Genomic DNA, 20,965 nt, shown 5'->3' on the forward strand with positions numbered 1-20,965 from the left:
AATGTTCAAAGTCATAACTTTATTGTCCTTGATAAAAAGATTGTGCAATTGAGTGCATCCATCATAAAACGTTCACAAGCATCAGCAACAAAGATCCAGTATCTAATTCGGACCAGTCTGGAATTAGTGGTCCGGTTGAGGTCATTATGAAGATTCGAGCATGAAAACAAACAGATTTACCCTGCTGTCAGTGTTAGCATATGGTCAAAAAACCCTGCCATGAATAAACTAGGATTGCTACATGCTGGTGCAGTCCTTTAGAAATCCCTGGAGGGGCCAACCTTTTAAAACCCGTGAACCTTCAACTGCTCCTCCTTTACAATGTTGATCTGTAAAATGGCAAGATGAGTAATTGGTTAAACTGATTTGCAGTCCAAAACAAAATCAAACCAACCAGTTTAAGACAAAAACAGCCCATTATTCCATACACAAGTATACTTCACCTCCATCAGAAATTGACAGATGTTCTTCCTTTGGTCACCCTGCAACTGAATCACCTCTCCATACTCCGGGTGCTCGATCACTGTACCATTGCAGGCAAATTTCTAATAAGTAAAACAGCACAAGATTACTCAACACCAAATAACACTTTGGGGAAAAAGGCTTCCAAATAACTAGGAGTAATCAAGTACCTTCTTGAAGGCTTTTACAAGCTTCTTTTTATCATAATCATCAGCGATGCCTTGAACTGTGGTCAGTGTTTTGCGTCCGTTCCGTTGCTGAATCCTTATGTGGATTTTATCCTCCGTCCCAGCCGGGAGCAAGTCGTCACCCTTAGTTGCATCAGCAAAGGGATCTACGGAGAAACAATGAAACACTTCAGTCTTTGTTACAAGAAAACCTGGAGCTATGAGAGCTTTCCTGTACTACGACAATGAGCTCAAGTTGCACAATGGAGATCATGAAGAGCAACATTGGATTAAAACAAAAACAATTGTCATCATTTAATCACCCAAGTTGTTCTAAACCTGTATGAGTTTTTGTTCTGCTGAACACAAAATATGATTTTGAAGAATGTTGGTAACTAAACAGTTGTAACTTCCATAGCGTGAAAAAGAAATATGGAAGTCAATGGGCCAGCAACTGTTTGGTCACCAACATTCTTTAAAACGTACTGTGTTCAGAAAATACATATACAGGTATAAATCACATTTAAGGCGAGTAAATGACTTTCTTTATGGTCAACTGCCCCTTTAGGGGTTTGCCACACGTTTGAAACAATGAATAAACAAGGAACTGATTAAAGATTCCAAAGGGGGGTTTTCGTAAAAATCGGTGATGTCATAGAAGAACCACCATTTTAGGTTGCAAAAAAAAAATGAAAAACAATTTTTAAAATCATCGTTTTCTTAGTGTGAAGAACAATTTAAAAAAAATCCAATGAACCTTTCAACACAAACAACCTTTCGTGCAGTGGAAAAGTGAATTTTAACGGTTCTTCGTAGAACCACAGATGCTAACAAAAGAACCTCAATTTTTAAGAGGCCTTTAAAAAAAATAAAAAAAAACAAACAAAAAAAACGCAAACGCTATTGCGCTAAAAGCAGTTTCACAAAAAAAATGTATTAACAAATAGATTGTAAATATATAAAGGACATATTATAAAGGCGCCATTATTCTCCCTATGAACTTTCCCAGGCATAGGAATTCGCTTTTTTAATTCTGAAGGACAAATAAAAAACGTTTAACTTACTGTTTGCATCGACTAACGTTAATTAAATAACGTTCGTATCGTTGCATTTGTGCACAGACACCAAACAACACAATGCTCAGGATGCTGTCCTTTTGTAAACTCGTGCAACTTACCGAAGGACTGGAGGTTCTGTATATTGGACATGCGATATTACTGCGATAACTTAAACAGATGAAAGATGTCGGCGATCAATGCCGTTCGGGGATCCTTGCTTAGATTTGTAGTTATTTTTTAAATCGTCGACGAAAACACAGAGCGGGTGCTAAATCTGCCTGATGCAACTATCGCGTGGGTCACAGACAGCGGAAGTGCTTCAATCAATGCGCTGCAGAGAGCGATGACAAAAGGCTTTAAGTACATTGCCAGCTGTATGTAATTTAGGGTCTTTCATTAAACAGATATAATGCCGATATGATCTCAAGATTTTCTCAATAAAAATATTCACGAAAAATATATAATATGATTATGCAGTCAGTAAAGCAGTCAAAATCATTATAATAAAATATTGTAATGTTTCATATCTAATTATTTTAATATAATTATTTTGACTCCTTTACTGACCGCATAATCATATTTCTGTCTTTTACTGTCTATGTATTTGTCAAGGTGGTTTTAATTTGAGGTTTTAAACAACCCGGAAGGAAAGCTAAACAATCGCTTAGCTCTTACGTGACCGTTTTCAGACCTTTACAAAACATAATTTTGGTTGTAGTGTAATTGCATATTATCATCAAAATATGTGTCTCTTCCAAAGTGGTGATTTTTTACTATAAATAGCAAATATCATACTATGCTTTTACCATCGGCTTTTACAGGCAAAGACCTAGCCACCACATCCGGGGATTTTCACTGTTTGGCCACATTCTACATACGGACACTAGATGGCGCAAAGCTACATTGTTTGACTTACTTTACTGTGATTATAAAAAGCACGATATCGAATTCAAACATCTTTTTATGAATCATTCGCCAAAATAGTATCCTTGCTTGGGTTTGTGTTTATTATTTAAAATGTTTATTTTGATCTGAACAGGAAATGGGACAAAGCTAAGTGACCAATTTGTTTAATTAATGTTTTCTTTACAATCTGTATTGTGAAAAGCGCTATATAAATAAATGTGACTTTATCGTTATGTAATACCATTTTATTGTTACGTGATTATGTAATGCTTGTGTGCAATTGTTAATTAAAAATTTTTTTAAGGTAATGAACTAAAAAAACATTTTGTACAGTACATATTTTTGCGCCTTACCGTTATTGTCAAGCAGGCGACACTAAAGAGAACGGTTGCTCGTTTAGACTACCACCGAAGAAGTGAGCCGATTACTTCGCTGAATTTAACAACGCTGTTTTCATATACTGAAGAATAGGGTGAAGTCATCGGTGAGATTAACAACGCCTGTTTTCATAACATAAGAACATAACAGAAGCGGATCTGACAGAAGGACAAGAATACCTCAGCGAAAATCTAAGCAAAATATGTTTTCTCTGCCCACAACCTTTCAATCGCAGGTATGAAGGTATTTCATTGTTTTAAAAAGTGGTCGTCGAAGCCCGTTTTGTAACTGTGACTGTAGAAAGTATTAATGAACGTGAACGAGAAACCAGTGTGTGAATGTGGATTTTCATAACAAACCTTGTTTTTTTTAAAATCTTCCTCATTTAAGTCTGATGAAAATCGTTATTTAAAACAATAATAATGTCTGCTATTGAAAGTTTATGTTAGTAATATTAATTTGAAGCCTATTTATTGCAAATTCTGACGCTATAGACTATCAAACATATTGCATCATCTGATTCACAGTATTTATTTAATAAAATCATCTGTTGCTAATTTCTTTTGTTTTTCTTCACTGTTGATTGAAAAAACAACTATACAGATATTAATCTGTACACATGTATTATATATTTAATTATTAATCAATAATAGTGTACTAGCCATTTTGGTTGTTCAACAACAGCTGTGAAAGTGTGTTTAATAGTGAGACTAAAAGTGTGAAGGTGTCTGAAGGGTGTTTCAATAGTATGCCAGTAGTGATATAACTGACCTACAGATCAACATACTGTAGTGTCAGTCATACATGGAGAGCTTATGTGTCTCTGTGACTTAAGGATTGGCAACTTACACAACTTCATTATTTTATTTGCTAACCGATATTCTCCACACCAAGTTATGCAATGTGACCAAAATGTACTTTTTTTGGTACTATTTTTAGGGACCAGTGCCTTTGACCCATCTAATCAATGTGGTCCAGTACCTGAAGAGTTCAGCCAACTCAGCCGTAACCACATCGGTGCAGAGTCTACAGAGAGACCATTCACCTGAACATGACCCACTCCTCACTGAGGTATGACAGTCTGACCTCACTCACAATGTTTTAAAGCAGTCCATGTTTGCACCAAGGTTGTTATAGTTCACTCAAACTAATTGTGTTGCTTTAAAGCTGCTCTAAGCGATGTTGGGTGACGACACTTCTTGTTGACGTGCCAAGTATTGTCAAACAAAATGGAGGCTAGCTCGACCCTGCCTCCTCTTCATCCCGTTCCCTCCCTTATGTTGCACACGCGCATGTATATCTATGGACTAGGCGCAGTAATATTATCACTCTGGAGAGTGAGAGGGGGGAGAGGACTTTTCACGAGTGATGATATTACTGCGCCGAGTCGAAACGCTCCCAAGCACTTGCTGTGCTATTTCACCATACAATATAGTTATCCATTTTACACCCTTAGAAAAGCGCAACGTTTTATTTTGTGTCACCGTCCTAGGTCGAGTTATACTGCTCGAGTAATTGTATTTAAATAGGGAAAAAGTGGAGGTGTTTGGTTGCTTCCCTGCTTGGCCCATATTGAATGAACTGGGCTAGTTAAGTGCGATCAAAGTGTCTCGCGCGCCAGAGCGATTGACGAGTGAGGTATGTATCAACTCGCCTTAGTTAAGGGAATAACAGTTTAATATGAAAAAATGGTGGAGTATCCCTTTAAATTCTATTATCTTTTACTCACCCTCAAGTTGTTCTGAACCTGTATACATTTCTTTCTTTTGCTGAACACAAAAGAAAAAATACCTTCCATACTATGAAAAAAAATACTACTTTACTTTATTTGTGTATATACCCGAAGGGCAATTCATTTTACAGCAAGACAACATACAAAAGGACGATTTACAATGCATTAATAATTTCATTAAAAGTTAAAAGGTACCTTTACAAATTAACACTAAAATAAGCACACACACACACACATAAGTACCCACTCAAATCCCAAACAACTCCCTCTTCCACCTACTCCCCCCATACCCAAATTTAACAGAAAAAAATACTATGGAAGTCAGTGGGGAACAGAAACTCTTTGGTTATTGACATTCTTCAAAATATCTTCTTTTGACTTTAGCAGAAGAAAGAAATTCACATGGGTTAGGAACAACCTGAGGCTGAGTAAATGATGACTGAATTTTCATTTTTGGGTGAACTATCCCTTTAAACTTATTGTATTTCAGCTAGTTGCCAACCTAGGCACAAGTTGTCATTTTCGTTTAGTTTAACTTGTAGTAGAATAACTAAAAAACGATACTGACATATACAAATGAAAAAAAAGAAGAAGAATACAACTAATTATTAAAATAAATCACTAAAATTAAAAATATGAAAATAAAAACAACATTACATTTTTTTAAAATAAAAATTATAATATTATCTCAGGGATACTAAAATAACACTGGTTTCCACACTGGAGTGTCATGGTTCTAACTGTCTTGTTTTCACAGCCGAAAGTAAACTTGAAGGACCTGGGTCTGTCGGAGCTGAGGTTCAGTCATGTACGTGATGTTCTGGAGCGCCTCCTGCCTTCTATAGATCAGGAGGAGAAGTCCATCTCCAGCGCTGCTCAAAACTCAACAGCATGGAGAACATCTCACATTTCTGCCCCCTCCTTCTTCCAAAACAAAAATGGTAAGGTTAACCACAACATGAACTGATGATATCATGTTTTGAAGTATATTTGTCTCTCTGAATGTTTGCTAGCTCAATAATTAGGTTTATTCTCATACATAAAATTGTAATGCGGCCACATCTTTTCGATAGACCACATCTGTTAAAAAATAAGTTGTTCCAGCTTCACAGGAAATGACAGCAATTTTTGTATCATGTCAAATCTACTGTACTTAAATACTTTGTGCAAGCTAGGTCACAAATAGATAACTAAACAACTTATTTATTAGGATGTTGACATTTTGTGATTTACAAAAACTATCCAGTCTTAAATTGCCCCATTATGCTTTCCCGGATATTACCTTTGATGTTGCGTGTTATATTTTGTGTTCGTCTCACTGACTGTGTGTTAAGTACTTAGGAAGATCCGGAGCTGAAATTCATATATCCTAATAGGTGTTTCGTTTCTTGACACGTGGTGTAAGCTGTAGACCAATCACAACAGACTGGGCCATCTGACCAATCAGAGCAGTTTAGATTATCAGAAAGAAGGGGTTTTGACAGACTTAGTCCTTTATCTCAAACTGTTTTAGACACTGTGAGAAAAGTCTTGTCATTTGAAAACTAAAGGCCCATTCTGTTGTCTGCAAAGTGATTCATTCTTGACTTTGACTGTGTAATGTAAATGGTATTTCTCACCACAGGGTTCTCTCACAAACACACGGGACTCTTAGGCTCTCCAGTGTTTCGCAGGCAAACCTCCAGCCCCCTCCAGACAGCCTGCGTAGATCTGCACCATCTGCAATGTAATCTTTAAAGACCAGAATTAAAGCCCGTTCACACTAAGAACAATGGCAATAACTATAGTTTTCTATGAATTGTTCTAATATTATAAGAATAGGGAAGTCCACACCACAGCTGGAACAATATAATTGGAATCACTTTCGAAGCTATATTTTACAGCTGATAAACGATAAAAACATTAACAACCAATCCACCCGACCTTATGGAGCCTGAACATTTGAAGTGGCGAATGACACAACTGCAGTCTGTGCCTATAATAAACGTTATCATCTGTTGGTGTGGATGCTAATTTAGCTAATACATGTATTGTTCTTGGTGTAAACAAGGCCTTTACTCAGCCACATGCTGATTAGCTATTGAATGGATTGAGTTGTAGGTTTATTTTGATGTATGAATGTCTTGTTTGTTTTCATGCGTAGTATGGATCCAAAACAGAGGTTTCAAGACGATGAGGTCCAAGACCAGACATCTGCAGTCTGGTGGTGCTGAAGCTCCAGTAGAAGCAGAGAATTATACGCCAGTCTTTATGAAGGTTAGTGTGTTGCTTGACGGGTTCGTGCGGGTCTGCTCTTTAGAAAAACAACAGGTTTTATCTTATTTTTGGTTATTCTCTGTCCTCGTCAGGGCCTCCTCATGAAGGAAAAGCAAGACACGGGGAGTTTTGAACAGTTGTTGAAACAGAATAACTTGTCAGAATCTCACCAGGATGCTTTTAAGACTGGCTTCACAGAGGGCTTCATGAAGGCTCAGGCATTGACACAGAGAAATCAAGGTCATATCTTACACGCATATCTGCTTAATAGTAAACAATGTGTTGTTATGAATGAGTTTGTAATACTTTTGTACTACTGTTTCTAACAGACTCTCTAAAGAGGACACGTCTGATTATTTTTGCCCTCCTGCTGGTGGGCCTATATGGTGTGTCCAGAAGCCCACTCTTCTCGGGTAAAGGGTCATTTTCCGACGCTGGTTTGTCTCCCATTTTATTAATTTCTTATATTTGCTTGCTTAAAACATATATTGAACTGATAGTTTTATTCTGCAGCTTTTATTATAAAGTATTAATGTAGTGCCTGAAAGGTTTTGTTGCTGTGCTGTAAAATTATTGGTCATTTCTTGTCTTTTTGAGTTCTGAACATTAGAATGCAGGATGTTTAATTTTTATGTTTACTTATAGTTCGTTTTCGCACCACCTCTGGTCTGGATTCAGCCGTGGACCCTGTTCAAATGAAAAATGTCACCTTTGAACATGTGAAAGGTGTAGAGGAGGCCAAGAACGAACTTCAGGATGTTGTTGAATTTTTACGAAACCCTCAGAAATTCACTGTGCTCGGTGGTAAACTTCCCAAAGGTGAAATTCAACACTTTTTACTTATGGTCGTAGGTTTTTTGTTTTTAATTTTGTAGAAATGTCTAATCTGGATGTGTATTTCAGGTATCCTTCTTGTGGGGCCTCCAGGAACAGGAAAAACCCTGTTGGCCAGAGCTGTAGCAGGTGAAGCAGACGTGCCCTTTTACTACGCCTCCGGGTCAGAGTTTGACGAAATGTTTGTGGGAGTCGGAGCGAGTCGCGTCAGAAACCTTTTCAGTGAGTTTTTTGAGGAAAAAATGTAATCTTAGAATGCTCATAATGCTTATGATGTTAATAAAATCGCTTCTTTAACTACTTACTTAACTAAAAAAAATGCAGTTCACAAACCCTTTAAAGTAAATGATAATGGTCTCTGAGGTCCACTTATAACGTTAAAGGGGTGATGAACTGAGAAATCAAATTTCCCTTGAGCTTTTGACATCTAAGAGGTCATCATATTATATTATAAGAATATCCTGTAAGTTTCAGAACTGAAAACGTCCTTGTTGGTCCAATAAAAGCTTTTATTGACACCAAGCTCAGAAACAACTCGTTTTTCAAAGTGGCGAACTATGACGACAAAGAGGATAAAACACCACCCCCTGTTTTTCCAAAGACTGTTTTTCCACAACTTTGCACTTCAAAATGTCTTGTAATCCTTAGAGGCATCTCTGTGATTTTGTTGCTGGAGTAATCCCTCTCGTATTTACTACTACTGACATGTGCGAATCGGTGGCTTAAGAGGCAATGATGAATGATGGCGTAATGATGAAACTAGCTGTTTTCTGAGCTTGGTTTAAAAAAAAATTGATTAACTAACAAGGAAGTTTTGAAACGTACAGGATATTTTTTTATAGCACAATGACATCTTATATGTCAAACGATCAAGACAAATTTTATTTCTCAATTCATGACCCATGTTTTTCTCACAGAGGAGGCTAAAGCTAGTGCACCGTGTGTAATATTTATTGACGAGCTGGACAGTGTAGGAGGCAAGAGAATCGAGTCTCCCATGCACCCGTACTCGCGACAGACCATCAACCAACTGCTCGCTGAGATGGACGGGTGAGTCTTGGATGGATGGATTTTTTATTACTGTTCCTCTTTTTGAAAGACGTTACATGGGTCTTATTTGAGTTTTTTAATGATTTTAGGTTTAAATCCAATGAAGGGGTCATTGTGATTGGAGCTACAAACTTTGCTGAAGCTTTGGATAAGTAGGTTTCACTTGACAAAAATCACTTGACATGTATTTGGCATTGTGATTAGCCTAAATAGACATCATCTTCTTAATGTGTGTTTCAGTGCTCTGGTGAGACCAGGCCGGTTTGACATGCAGGTCACTGTCCCAATACCGGATGTGAAGGGACGCACTGAAATCCTGCGGTGGTATTTGAAAAAAATTCAAGTGGATTCTGGTAAGAATTGTTAAGAGAAAGCAAAGAATCTCAATTGGACAATCTGAATAAAATAATCTGTTTTTGTGTGTTTTGTAGCGGTTGATGCAGAGATCATTGCCAGGGGAACAGTAGGTTTCTCTGGAGCCGAACTGGAGAACCTGGTGAACCAGGCGGCGCTGAAAGCAGCAGCTGATGGGAAGAACCTGGTGACCATGAAGGAGCTTGAGTTTGCGAAGGATAAGATCCTGATGGGTGAGGACGATAGGGCTGCACAGCTTAGTCTCTTCAGCATGTGATGGGGATTAATGCTTTGAACAAAGATTTTCTTTTCTGACATCCTTTTCTCTGTCTGTTCAGGCCCAGAGCGCAGGAGTGTGGAGATAGACACAAGAAATAAGATGATCACAGCCTATCATGAGTCAGGACACGCTATAGTTGCTTATTACACCAAAGACGCCATGCCCATCAACAAAGCTACCATCATGCCACGTGGCCCTTCGCTGGGACATGTGAGTAATTGGACTCGCATTTCCATTATAAGGTTAACGTTATTTAAAGAAACCAATGTCATTGTTAAACAGTTTTGTGTTTTGCTAGATTTTGAATGACAGGGTTATATGTTAAAACTGTTTCTTCCGTTTCTCTGGTCTCTCTCAGGTATCCTTGCTGCCAGAGAACGATCGCTGGAGTGAGACACGGGCCCAGCTGCTGGCTCAGATGGACATCAGCATGGGCGGCAGGGTTGCTGAGGAACTGGTGTTTGGAAATGATAACATCACCACCGGTGAGAAGTGTTCCTAACTGATCCTTGCTACTTTCAAATCTTGGAAATATCAAAATCACGGTTTGTTTCTTTTTCAGGTGCATCCAGTGATTTTGATGGAGCCACTAAAATAGCACAGATGATGGTGACACGGTTTGGAATGAGTGACAAGGTGAAAACCTATTATGTGATTTAAAAATGCTTTTTGTTTTGTTTTTCTTGGTAATGATTTCATAATTTAGGGCAGAATTTCCCAAACCTGGGTTAGTGAGTTGATGAAAAATCTATAAATTCAAATAAAATGTAATGCGTTAATTTTAAAACCAAAATCTAAATAAAACACTCACTTAAAGATGAAATATTTTAGCCATTTATATACTTTGGCAAATCCAAGTTGTATTTTTAATTTTTTTAATGTAATTTGTTTTATAAAATTAAATTCATTATCATTTATTAGGCTGAAATGTGAACTTGAATTAAATTTGGTCAAAGCTGTGTAGTTTTTATGGTCATTTTACAGTTTAGGGTGTTACCACAGACATTGCTGTTTCCGACTTGCAAACTAAACAACATGTATTTCTATTTCTACTGAGGATTCCAGGAAGAAATAAAACTCCCCATCTACATCAGATCACATTTCTAGTGAAAATAAGTATAATACTCAAAAAGTAAGGAAGCAAATAGCTACACGGAGAAGCCATTTTAGTCCTTCCACGTGTTCAAAAGCCTTTAGTGTTGTGTGAGCGCTCACATTCCAGACTTAAATCTGTTTCATACTAATCCCTTCTCCAGCACTCAGTTCATACTCTATTTCTAGAAATAAGCAGCGCACATGCAGGGTCTAAACTTCACACACATCTCTAACGTCAGGATCCTGTTGTAATCAGAAACTAGTGTGAAGCCTTTGTTGAATTGCTGTTGTGCCTGTAACTCTCTTTGCTTTGACCAGCTGGGGGTCATGACCTACAATGATCTGACAAAGCAGAGCCCAGAGACCCGGGCTGCTGTAGAACAGGAAATCAGGGTGCTGTTGCAGGTAGGTCTTTAGTTTTTGTTTGTCTGTGATATTTGATCTGATGATTGTGGAGATTCACCTCCCTAATTTTCTTTTTCAGAGCTCATATGAAAGGACAAAGAAGCTACTTGAGACGTACAGCAAAGAGCACAAGATGCTGGCCGATGCCCTGCTGACTTATGAGACTCTGGATGCAAAGGAAATTCAGATGATCCTGGAGGGAAAGTCACTGGAACCCAGATGATTAATTATTGGATTAACAGAGACATTTCAAGCTACAATCTTACAACCTTACCTGTAAATATAAACATAAGCGAGACTTTCTAGCTTTCTCTCTTATTATTTTTCATTTTTCAGGCAACATGTTGGCTTTCAAACAGACACTACACAAATAGATATCCAGACATTACTTTAAAAAAACTTTTGCTGATAATTTATGTCATCCAAGATGTCCATGTCGAAAAGAAATTAAGGTTTTTAATGAAAACATTCCAGGATTTTCTCCATATAATGGACTTCAATGGGTACCAAACGGTTCAAGGTCCAAATGAGAGTTTCAGTGCAACTTCAAAGGGCTTTAAACGACACCAGACGATGAATAAGGGTCTTATCTAGCTAAACGATTGGTTATTTTAAAAAATAAATAAAAAAGTTTCAGTTTTATAAGCATAAATGCTCGCCTTGCTCTGTTCTGTGATGCACGTTCGTGACTCCTGTTCAAACTCATTCATCAAAAATCAAATCTTTTTTCGAGTCATGACTCGAAGGGTCTTAGATTAGACCCTTATTCATCATCTGGTGTCGTTTAAAGCCCTTTGAAGCTGCACTGAAACTCTCATTTGGACCTTGAACCGTTTGGTTCCCAATGAAGTCCATTATGTGGTGAAAATCCTGGAATGTTTTCATCAAAAAAAAATTTCTTTTCAACTGAAGAAAGAAAGACGCGGACATCTTGGATGATATGGGGGTGAGTACATTATCAGCAAAAGTTTTTTTAAAAGTGAACTACTCTTTTAAGTTGAGACGGTATATTGATGCCTAAAGTACAGATACCTAAGCAGCGAACCAATGAAAATTTGAACTTATGTTGCATTATTTTGCTTGAAATCAAATCCAGTGGGCTGCTGCTCATGATGTCACATTTTCAGTAATCACCGTAGTACAGATTGTTCAGTTATGAATGTGACTTCAGAATGTCAGTATGCTTTCCTTCTGCCATCCTCTGTCACATTTGGGTTGCCTGCATGTGTGTGTTTAAACAGCTCAGGTGACTGCACTGTATATATGTTTGTGTTTGAAAAAATTATTAGTGTGCTTGCTTTTGAAAGTAATACCATGTTTATTTCCATTTTTTTTCAATCAGAAATGAACATGGATATGACTATAAATTATATACATAAATAAAGGCTATTACCTTAAAGGTCATTTTCTGAGAGTGAGAATATAAAGCTGGGATTTTGAATGAGTTAAAAACCAAAAATGAATTAGGTTTAAGGTCTTGGATCCTTTTCAAAGGCCCAAAATAAAAGTAAAGCAGTAAACCATTCAGGCTGAGAATCGCAGGTATCAGGTTAGGTGTGCTGAGATAGTCACTGGTTATCTTATTTCAAATTGCGGTCTACACACATTTAGGTCCTGCCTTCTCATCATTCGCTATATGTTTCTTCATGGAAGCCAGTTAAAGGCAATCATGAATAAGAGTTTCACCCCAATAGCTTTGAGACAATAACTTTGTTGTTTCCAGTGAGGGGAAACTGCAATCAGTGTTTTACATCTCTACCCAAGTCTGTAATTACAGAGTTTTGTTACAAGAGGAAGGATTGCACATTTAAAGACCCTTTGTTGAAAGAAATGTGTTTTCCTATTGGTTTTCAGCTGTGGAAGGCTTTATAAAAATGCCTAGACGTTGTAGGAGACTGATGAATACTGGTCAAAACCATGATGAGACCAGCTAAGCTGAGCTCAGATATTCTTAAGGGTTTTTTTTCTTTAAAGACTGCAAAATAAAATGATGATTTGAAAAAAAAGAAAGAAAGAAAATCGGCTAAATGGACATGGATATTGCGATCATTGGAATTGGATGCAACTTCCCAGGAGGTAAATATATTGTTTATGAACTCTTATAACGTTTATGACAATAATGTGTGCATTTGTATGAGTTCTCATCTACCTTCACAGGTGAGGGTGTTGATAATTTCTGGAAAGTTATTGTGGAGGGCAGGAACTGTGTGGTACAGATTCAAGATGAAAGATTTGATACATCAGAGTGGTTTCATCCTGATGAGAGTAAACCAGGAAAAACACAGACGACCAAAGCTGCTCTCATTGAAGGGTAGGAATAATCAATTCAAATCAAATATCAAATCATAAGTGAAATGATAAAGTAATAAAATATGTCTTATTTTAGATTCAATGAGTTTGATCACAAGTTCTTTGGCATCAGTGATGCTGAAGCTGATTTCATGGACCCTCAGCAGAAACTGTTGCTGCAGTGTGCATATCGAGCTCTAGAGGATGCTGGGATACCCTTGGAAAAAGTGAGCGGAACCCAAACAGGAGTTTACATAGGTAATACAATACATCTAATAAAAGTAGTTGACATTTTTAACTATTTTTCATGATATTGAAACCATATATTGTGTTTGATTTCAGGTCTTATGAACAGGGACTATGAAACACTTTTGAACAACAGTCCAAGCACAATAACTCACTATAATGGCACAGGAACAGCTATGAGTATAGCTGCCAACAGAATTTCCTATATCTTTAACCTGACTGGACCATCTTTTGCCATTGACAGTGCATGTTCTTCATCCCTAGTCGCCCTTCACTCTGCGTGTCAGGCCATCAGACAAGGTAATGATACTATTTCAATGTTAAAGTCTGTTCATTGCTTGACCTTTACATGGTTAATCATCCTTGTTTACTTTATCTCTAGGGGACTGTGAAATGGCTCTGTGTGGAGGGGTCAGCTGCATACTTGAGCCTCGAGTCTTTGTGGCCCTCAGCAAGGCAAAGATGATCTCACCTGAGGGCACAAGCAAACCATTCTGCCGTACTGCAGATGGCTATGGCAGAGGAGAGGGATGTGGTGTAGTCTTACTGAAGCCTTTGAAAAAGGTAGATATTTTACATTGTTGCTAGTCCCACTTTGGCAAAAAAAAATAATTATAACTATCTTGTGGCCTCAAGATAGTAACTTTTGGCCTCAAGATAGTTACTCGTGGCCTTAAGATACTAACTCATGGCCTCAAGATACTAACTCGTGGCCTCAAGATACTATCTCGTGGCCTCAAGATACTATCTCGTGGCCTCAAGATAGTAACTCGTGGCCTTTATTTAAAAAATAAATAAAAAGGTTTCAGTTTTATAAGCACAAATGCTATCTCGTGGCCTCAAGTTACTATCTTGAGGCCATGAGATAGTATCTTGAGGCCACGAGTTAGTATCTTGAGGCCACGAGTTAGTATCTTGAGGCCACGAGTTAGTATCTTGAGGCCACGAGTTAGTATCTTGAGACCACAAATTACTATCTTGAGGCCACGAGTTAGTATCTTGAGGCCACGAGATAGTTATAATAATTTTTCAAAGTGGGACTAGGGGGGCTACGTATTTGTGGAAGTAAGCTGGTGATTTCTCTTTTTAGGCTCTTGAGGACTTGGATCATATTTGGGGCATTGTGAAGAAGACTGCAGTAAACCAAGATGGCCACACCGTCACGCCAATCACCAAACCTTCCATGTCCCAACAGGAGGCTCTTCTTCACATGATCTACTCCTCCGAGAATCATTTACTAAATGTCCAGTATGTAGAAGCTCATGGGACTGGAACACCAGTAGGAGATCCAGTTGAGGCAGGAAGTATCTCAAAAATCATCGCCAAAGAAAGACCTTCAAGTTTAGGGCCTCTGTTTATTGGCTCTGTTAAGAGCAACATTGGACATACAGAATCTGCAGCAGGTGTGGCAGGTCTCATAAAGATTCTCCTAATGATGAAGCACGAAATCATTGTCCCCTCTGTGTTCTACTCAGCACAAAATTCCAGCATAGATGCTAAAGCTCTCAATCTTAAAATCCCCACTAGAGCTGAGAAATGGCTGTACTCTGGATCCAGGAAAAGGATGGCTGGATTAAACAGCTTTGGGTTTGGTGGCACCAATGCCCATGCTTTAATCAGCGAGCATGTTTATGCTACAGCCCCCGACAGCCACAACATTGAACCTCTAAAACTGCTTCCACTGTCTGCAGCCACGGATCAGTCTCTTCAGTTGTGCATAGCTGACACGTTTCAGAGGATTTTGGCAGATGAAACAGTTGATCTACAAGCTCTTGCTTATACAGCTGCCTGCAGAAGAAGCCACATGAAACACAAATTTAGGAAAGTCTTCAATGCATCATCTGTATCAGAGTTAAAATCACTACTCGAAGCTAGTATGAACAAGAAATTAGCCCCAATAAAGCAGGACCTAAAGTTAGTTTTTGTGTTTTGTGGAAATGGTGTCACTTACAGGGGAATGTGTAAGCAGCTACTGAAAGAAGAACCAGTTTTTAGGGAAAAGGTCAAAGAGGTGGAAAACTATTTCCAGAAGTTCAGATGCACCAGTATTTTGCAAAAGATCGCAAGCAGCTATGACAATGAAGATTTCTCGAAACCAAATGTTGTCCAGCCACTTCTTTTTGCAATCCAGGTTGCAATTGTTCACCTTTTGAAGCACTGGGGCATCAGACCAGATATTGTTCTTGGACACTCGGTTGGAGAGGTTGCTGCAGCTCATTGCTCTGGTCTGCTGTCTCTTGAGGATGCAGTGAAGATTGTCTACCATCGCAGCGATCTACAGGCCAAAGTGACGGGTGGGAGGATGCTGGTCATTGGTAACATTGCTGTCCCAAATATTCTGGAAATCCTCCCTGCATACACAGGAAAGATCTGTGTAGCTTCTGTCAACAGTCCTATGTCATGTGTCCTGTCAGGTGATAAAGAAGCTATTGATAATGTGCACCAAAAGCTTCAGTCTTTGAAGAGCAAGAACCTGTTCCTTCATGTCTTAGATGTTCCTGCTGCCTACCATAGTCATATGATGGATCCTATTCTGGGCCAAATCAAAGACAGCATTGGACATTTAACTGTAAATGAGATGAAGTGTGAACTGTTTTCCACCGTGACAGGAGAGAAGTGTAATCATGGGGACTTTGTAACAGGTGAATATTGGGCAAGAAACATCCGAAAACCTGTTGCTTTCGAACAAGCAATTAAATTAGTTTCCAACCACACAAGGAACACAGTCTTTGTGGAAATTGGTCCAAGACGGGCTCTGCAGAGGAACATCATGGAGATCCTTGGAAATGACACCACAGTGCTAACTTCAGTGCATCCAGATAAAGACCGCGAGACCATGTTCGCCACTGTATCAAAACTGTTTGAGCTGGGAGTCAATGTGAAGTGGGACGAGTTCTACAAAGGGTTTGAAACGAAGCTTATTGCTTTCCCAAAGTACCAATTTGAATGTAAAAAAAACGAGGTATACTTTGAGGACGTAAGACGGGGAAATGACACAATCTCTCGCAGTCCACATCCACTGATAAGCCCAAGTAAACGTGATGGCAAAGTGATCAAGTGCAACCTGTCAACAGGTACAACCTCCTTCCTTTGGGAACACAAGAACAATGGCATCTCAATTGCTCCAGGGGCATTGTATGTAGAATTGGCTTTTGCATCTGTGATGGAAACTGCCATTCCAAAGAGGCCTCTTAATTCATTTCAGCTCACAATCAACTTTCAAAGTTTGTTTGTTTTAACTAAAAACTGCCCTCCTCTGAAAATCACAGTTGACGCGTCAAAGGACGCAACCACATTTCAGGTTCAGTCCTCTAGTACTGTGCATGCATCAGGCACCATTAGCCATGAAGCGGGACCAGCTATGATAGAACAGCAAACCATTCACCTCAATGCTGTTTTGGAGAGATGTCCATCAGTCATTGAAGCAAAGGATGTGTACAGCACTCTTAATGATGTAGGGTTTGAGTACGGGCCCAACTTCAAACAACTTGGTGACATTCATTACGGACAAGAGTTCAAGGAAGCAGTGACCAGTGTCAGGATTGCAGAGGGAGTACTCAATCATCTATATGAGTATTGCTTGCACCCAGTGGTGCTAGATAACTTCTTGCAAATGTCCTCGGTTTTAGCAGTAGTCTCTAGCACCATCAGGCCCGGATTTCCCTCTGCAATTGGTAGTATGGTTATATCTGCACCTCCCTGTGAAAAGATGTTCATGTATATGAGACTGACCAAAGAGATGCCAGACTGCTTTGAGGTTTGTGGTTGTTTCACTGACAAAGATGGACATGTGTTGATTGAGCTAAAAAATGTCAGAATTAATTTTCTGGGAAGACATGCACAGATTAGGGAATCATGTTTCTTTTATAACCAGAAGGTCGAGATTCATGCTGAAAGCAGTTTCCCCAGTAGAATCAAGGCTTTGGTCTTTGAGGACACCTTGGGCATCGCTAAAGGTTTGGAGCCATATTTGCACCCAAAATCTGTATTTGTTCCTCCAACAAAAAACTCAGCCTTGCAGGTCCAAGAATTACTGTTGAGGTCTCCATACAGTGCTGTAGACACGGAACTGGATGAGATCCTGTTTATCTGGGGTGCTCATAATATTACTCGCCTCAAATCTGAAGCCATTCTAGAGTCCTTGGTAGACATCTGTGAACTTTACCGTCAGGTTGTTTTGTCTTTAAGAAGCTGCAGTCCTGTTCGGTCCATCCGTGTCATTACGTACAAGTCAGCAGAAGGAACAGTTGAAAGTATAAGTTCTGGATTTGTGTTATCTGGCATGACAAGGGCATGTGCTGCGGAGTTGTCAGACACTTCTTTCCAGCTCATTGACCTTTCTACAGTGTCAACAGAGAATCTAGAAGCACTGGCTCATGTGCTTAACTCATACAAAGCCCAAGAGTGTCCAGAAGTCTTCATCCGCAAAGGGAAAGTTTACTCTGCTGTAATAACTCATACTCCTGTCACCACAGACACCACAACGACTTCCCTACAGTCCCAGGACTTCACTTTGCAGACAACCAGTCCCTACAGGATGACCGGCTTATCCGCTTTTCCTTCAGCAAGTTCAGTCCACACCATTGAAAGTAAAAACATTGAGGTTCAGCTGAGTAAGGTATGTGTGCACTCTTCCGATTATTTTCCAGTTAGTACTTCAGACTTAAACTTTGGTCAGACGATGTATTGGAACAAGCACACAACACAGAACCACGGTCTTCTGGCACTTGACTTCAGCGGGATCATTACAGCTGTGGGAAAGGATGTCCGCAAACTTAAAGTGGGAGATCATGTTGTCTGTTGTTATCCTGTAAAAGCAACTTCCAAAGTCATCCTCCCTGAAGATGTGTGTTTCAAAATGAAAAGGCTTCCATTCCTAAAGGATGCACCATGTGTTTCATACTTGGTCCTTATCTGGCAGATATTGCAGAGTGTGTTACCCAAGTCCAAACAACAGCAAAGTTTGGGAATCTTCTCTACTGATCGTGACTCAGCCCTGATCAAGTTATTGACACTCATAGCAAGTAAATCAGGCTGGAGAGTTTTTACAGAGACTGAAGTAAGTGGATTAGCCCAAAATACAAAGCAGTGTCTTCTTTTTGTGATTCTTCCTCCATATGATTCCTTGCTTCTGACAGACATTGTAAGAGTTGTCAATGCAGATCACATCATTGCAGTATGTGGCATCCGTGAGCCATGCTACTCTACAATAACTGGAATTCAGAGGGTTAGTGAGAGAACTTGCTTCCAGACACTTGAGATGTCCAAAATCTTCCAGAAATCAGGTCTTAAGGCACACGGAGCTCTTCTACAGAAGTGGCTAAAGGGAATGCACTTACACAAAGCATGGCCATCAATACAAAGCAGTACTTTTCAAATGGCTCCCCCTCAAGGTATACCTCCTCAGTCATTTGAAAAGTCCGGGTCTTATTTCAGTGCAAGCACCCTGGACGTGATATCCCTGGCCAGTGATGATACCAGGAGCAAGATGTCTGCCATCCCTTTGCTTCCAAGAACAAAGCAGCTGTTCTTAAAGGAAGGTGTGTACATAGTTACAGGTGGTCTCTCTGGTTTGGGATTTGAAACTGTTAAGTTTATTGCCCACAGAGGCGGGGGATGCATTGCCACTCTCTCAAGGAGTGCACCATCTGAGAAGGTACAAGAGGAAATGAGCAGTCTCCAGAAGAGATACGGGGTAAGGATTCTCACTCTTCAGTGTGATGTCTCTGTGTCAGAAGAGGTGATGGAAGCCATTACTGTGATTGCAAAACATTTTTTAAGTCCAATCAGAGGGGTGTTTCACAGTGCTGCTGTGCTACATGATGGATTACTGGAAACCCTTGATCGATCTCTTTTTCAAAAAGTCCTGCAACCTAAAGTCTGTGGTGCTCTTAATCTCCACCTTGCCACTCTGCACAGCCAGACACTTGATTACTTCGTGTGCTATTCCTCGATCTCCTCATTCATTGGAAATGCTGCACAAGCAAACTACGCAGCGGCTAATTCTTTTCTGGACACGTTTTGTCACTACCGACACAATATTGGACTTGCAGGCCAGTCAATCAATTGGGGACCCCTTAAATTGGGCCTGCTAATGAACAAAGACGATTTTCAAAAGTTCCTGGAAACAAAAGGGCTGATGATCATGGATGTGGCAGAGATCCACGAAGCACTAGAGCACTGTCTGTTTAATAACAATCCCCAGCAGGTGGTCTGCAAATTCAATTTCAGGAACCTGAAGAACCATGTCTTTTCTCAGAATGTGTCTCTGAAGTTTCGCCTGTCTGCTTTAGTGGAGGAAGAACTGAAAAACACCACGGTCGTTGAGTACTCCAGGATAAATGTTCAATCATCAGTGGATGACTGTGTTAAAGGGATTATGGCTGAAATATGCAGTGTTGATACTGATGATCTTAATGATGAAACTGCGCTCACTGCACTAGGCATTGACTCAATGCTGGCCATGACATTGCAAAATCGCTTGTTTCAAGAGATAGGTGTGAATATTCCTCTTGTTGCTTTGCTCGATCCAAGCAATACACTATCCTCATTGGCTGAATTGATAAAACAGAGATCAGATGAAGACTGTGAGATTTCTGTGCACCTGTAATGCAAAGTTATGTATTTTGGCCATACGACTGAAATGAAAAAAATTAAATTAGACAACATTTTTAGAAAATGTTGCATTGCTTAATTGTTGCAATCTTAACCACAATATTGTTATGTGTGACAAATATTGGATTTCAAACATTAAAATCTTGATTTCAAACACAAATTTTGGTTATTTTATACCTTAACATTACCTAGAAATCTGAGATCAAAGGTCAGGCATGCCTCATCATTGTACTGCCAAATGCATAAATCCACTGACGTTTTTATGCGAGCATATTAAGAATTAGGATCATGGAATACTGTAAAAATTGAGTGAACTTCACAACAGTTTTTATAAAAGTCTCCCTAAAATGATAATCCTCAACTATTCTTAAATATGAAAAATACTAAACAAAACTCGAGTAAATCATGAAAATATTCACGGTTCTTGTTATAATCCTTACTCAGGCAATCCTCTTTTCTCAAAGAAAGCACAACAGCGCGTGCAGTACAGAAGCAAAGGGAAAGTATATATTTTAAAACAGTGCAGGAATCGTTTTGTGGCCAAGAAAAATTGTTCAAATCTGTGTATTTAGTTATATCTTTAATGAGCTTTTACACTTTGAACAATCCATAAGAAAACATTGTAAACCTCTCATAAATACAGAGCAAAATATGGTTACATTTGTGCATTCAGTTAGTTTATTTCACAAAAATTAAGAAAATCTACTTTTTATATATAACTAAATAGAAAAATATTTTCTGAAAGATAAGGGCTCGTTCATGCAGCAATACATTTCTGTTTAAATCCAATTAAACCCATTTTTACGTAAATTGTTGAATTTGACGGTTTTATGAATGA

The 20,965-nt window shown here is 39.0% G+C and overlaps 3 protein-coding genes across 4 annotated transcripts; 2 read left to right on the top strand and 1 right to left on the bottom strand.

Annotated features, from left to right (window-relative positions):
• Positions 1–2,023, bottom strand: eif1b (eukaryotic translation initiation factor 1B). Its single transcript, XM_039684926.2, has 4 exons — positions 1,807–2,023; positions 633–796; positions 444–545; positions 1–329 (listed from the first exon to the last, which is right to left on the bottom strand). Exons 1-4 carry the CDS (start codon positions 1,835–1,837, stop codon positions 285–287), a joined length of 342 nt encoding a protein of 113 aa, XP_039540860.1. The 5' UTR covers positions 1,838–2,023; the 3' UTR covers positions 1–284.
• A 903-nt stretch (positions 2,024–2,926) lies between these two features.
• On the top strand, positions 2,927–12,376 carry yme1l1a (YME1-like 1a). Of its 2 annotated transcripts, none has more exons than XM_039684925.2 (18): positions 2,927–3,206; positions 3,911–4,042; positions 5,461–5,644; positions 6,328–6,429; positions 6,847–6,959; positions 7,052–7,199; positions 7,289–7,372; positions 7,605–7,778; positions 7,863–8,015; positions 8,711–8,843; positions 8,933–8,995; positions 9,084–9,196; positions 9,275–9,430; positions 9,536–9,687; positions 9,836–9,962; positions 10,040–10,113; positions 10,891–10,977; positions 11,057–12,376. In XM_039684925.2, exons 1-18 carry the CDS (start codon positions 3,174–3,176, stop codon positions 11,198–11,200), a joined length of 2,172 nt encoding a protein of 723 aa, XP_039540859.2. In that variant the 5' UTR covers positions 2,927–3,173; the 3' UTR covers positions 11,201–12,376. The 2 variants fall into 2 exon arrangements, with proteins under 2 accessions (XP_039540859.2, XP_039540858.2); XM_039684924.2 differs by having other exon boundaries at positions 2,933–3,206; positions 7,289–7,396.
• Positions 12,377–12,503: 127 nt separating this feature from the next.
• Positions 12,504–20,287, top strand: pks1 (polyketide synthase 1). Its single transcript, XM_039684927.2, has 6 exons — positions 12,504–13,053; positions 13,135–13,288; positions 13,364–13,524; positions 13,609–13,812; positions 13,895–14,076; positions 14,603–20,287. The coding sequence occupies exons 1-6, from the start codon at positions 13,005–13,007 to the stop codon at positions 20,120–20,122; spliced, it is 6,270 nt and encodes a 2,089-aa protein (XP_039540861.2). The 5' UTR covers positions 12,504–13,004; the 3' UTR covers positions 20,123–20,287.
• Positions 20,288–20,965: the final 678 nt, after the last annotated feature.

The sequence above is a fragment of the Pimephales promelas genome, chromosome 22 (assembly GCF_988280905.1).
Source record: "Pimephales promelas chromosome 22, fPimPro1.hap1.1, whole genome shotgun sequence".
Classification (NCBI taxonomy): Eukaryota; Metazoa; Chordata; class Actinopteri; order Cypriniformes; family Leuciscidae; genus Pimephales; species Pimephales promelas.

Bases quoted from the DNA above. Each gene is read 5' to 3' on its own strand.
- yme1l1a (XM_039684924.2), top strand. From the start codon at position 3,174: ATGTTTTCTCTGCCCACAACCTTTCAATCGCAG. The intron at 6,430-6,846 runs GTAATCTTTAAA...TTTCATGCGTAG, and splicing joins AGATCTGCACCATCTGCAAT to TATGGATCCAAAACAGAGGT. The intron at 6,960-7,051 runs GTTAGTGTGTTG...TGTCCTCGTCAG, and splicing joins ATACGCCAGTCTTTATGAAG to GGCCTCCTCATGAAGGAAAA.
- pks1 (XM_039684927.2), top strand. From the start codon at position 13,005: ATGGACATGGATATTGCGATCATTGGAATTGGATGCAACTTCCCAGGA. The intron at 13,054-13,134 runs GTAAATATATTG...CTACCTTCACAG, and splicing joins TGGATGCAACTTCCCAGGAG to GTGAGGGTGTTGATAATTTC. The intron at 13,813-13,894 runs GTAATGATACTA...CTTTATCTCTAG, and splicing joins GTGTCAGGCCATCAGACAAG to GGGACTGTGAAATGGCTCTG.
- eif1b (XM_039684926.2), bottom strand. From the start codon at position 1,837: ATGTCCAATATACAGAACCTCCAGTCCTTCG. The intron at 797-1,806 runs GTAAGTTGCACG...GTTTCTCCGTAG, and splicing joins ACAGAACCTCCAGTCCTTCG to ATCCCTTTGCTGATGCAACT. The intron at 330-443 runs GTGAAGTATACT...GCCATTTTACAG, and splicing joins TCTGTCAATTTCTGATGGAG to ATCAACATTGTAAAGGAGGA.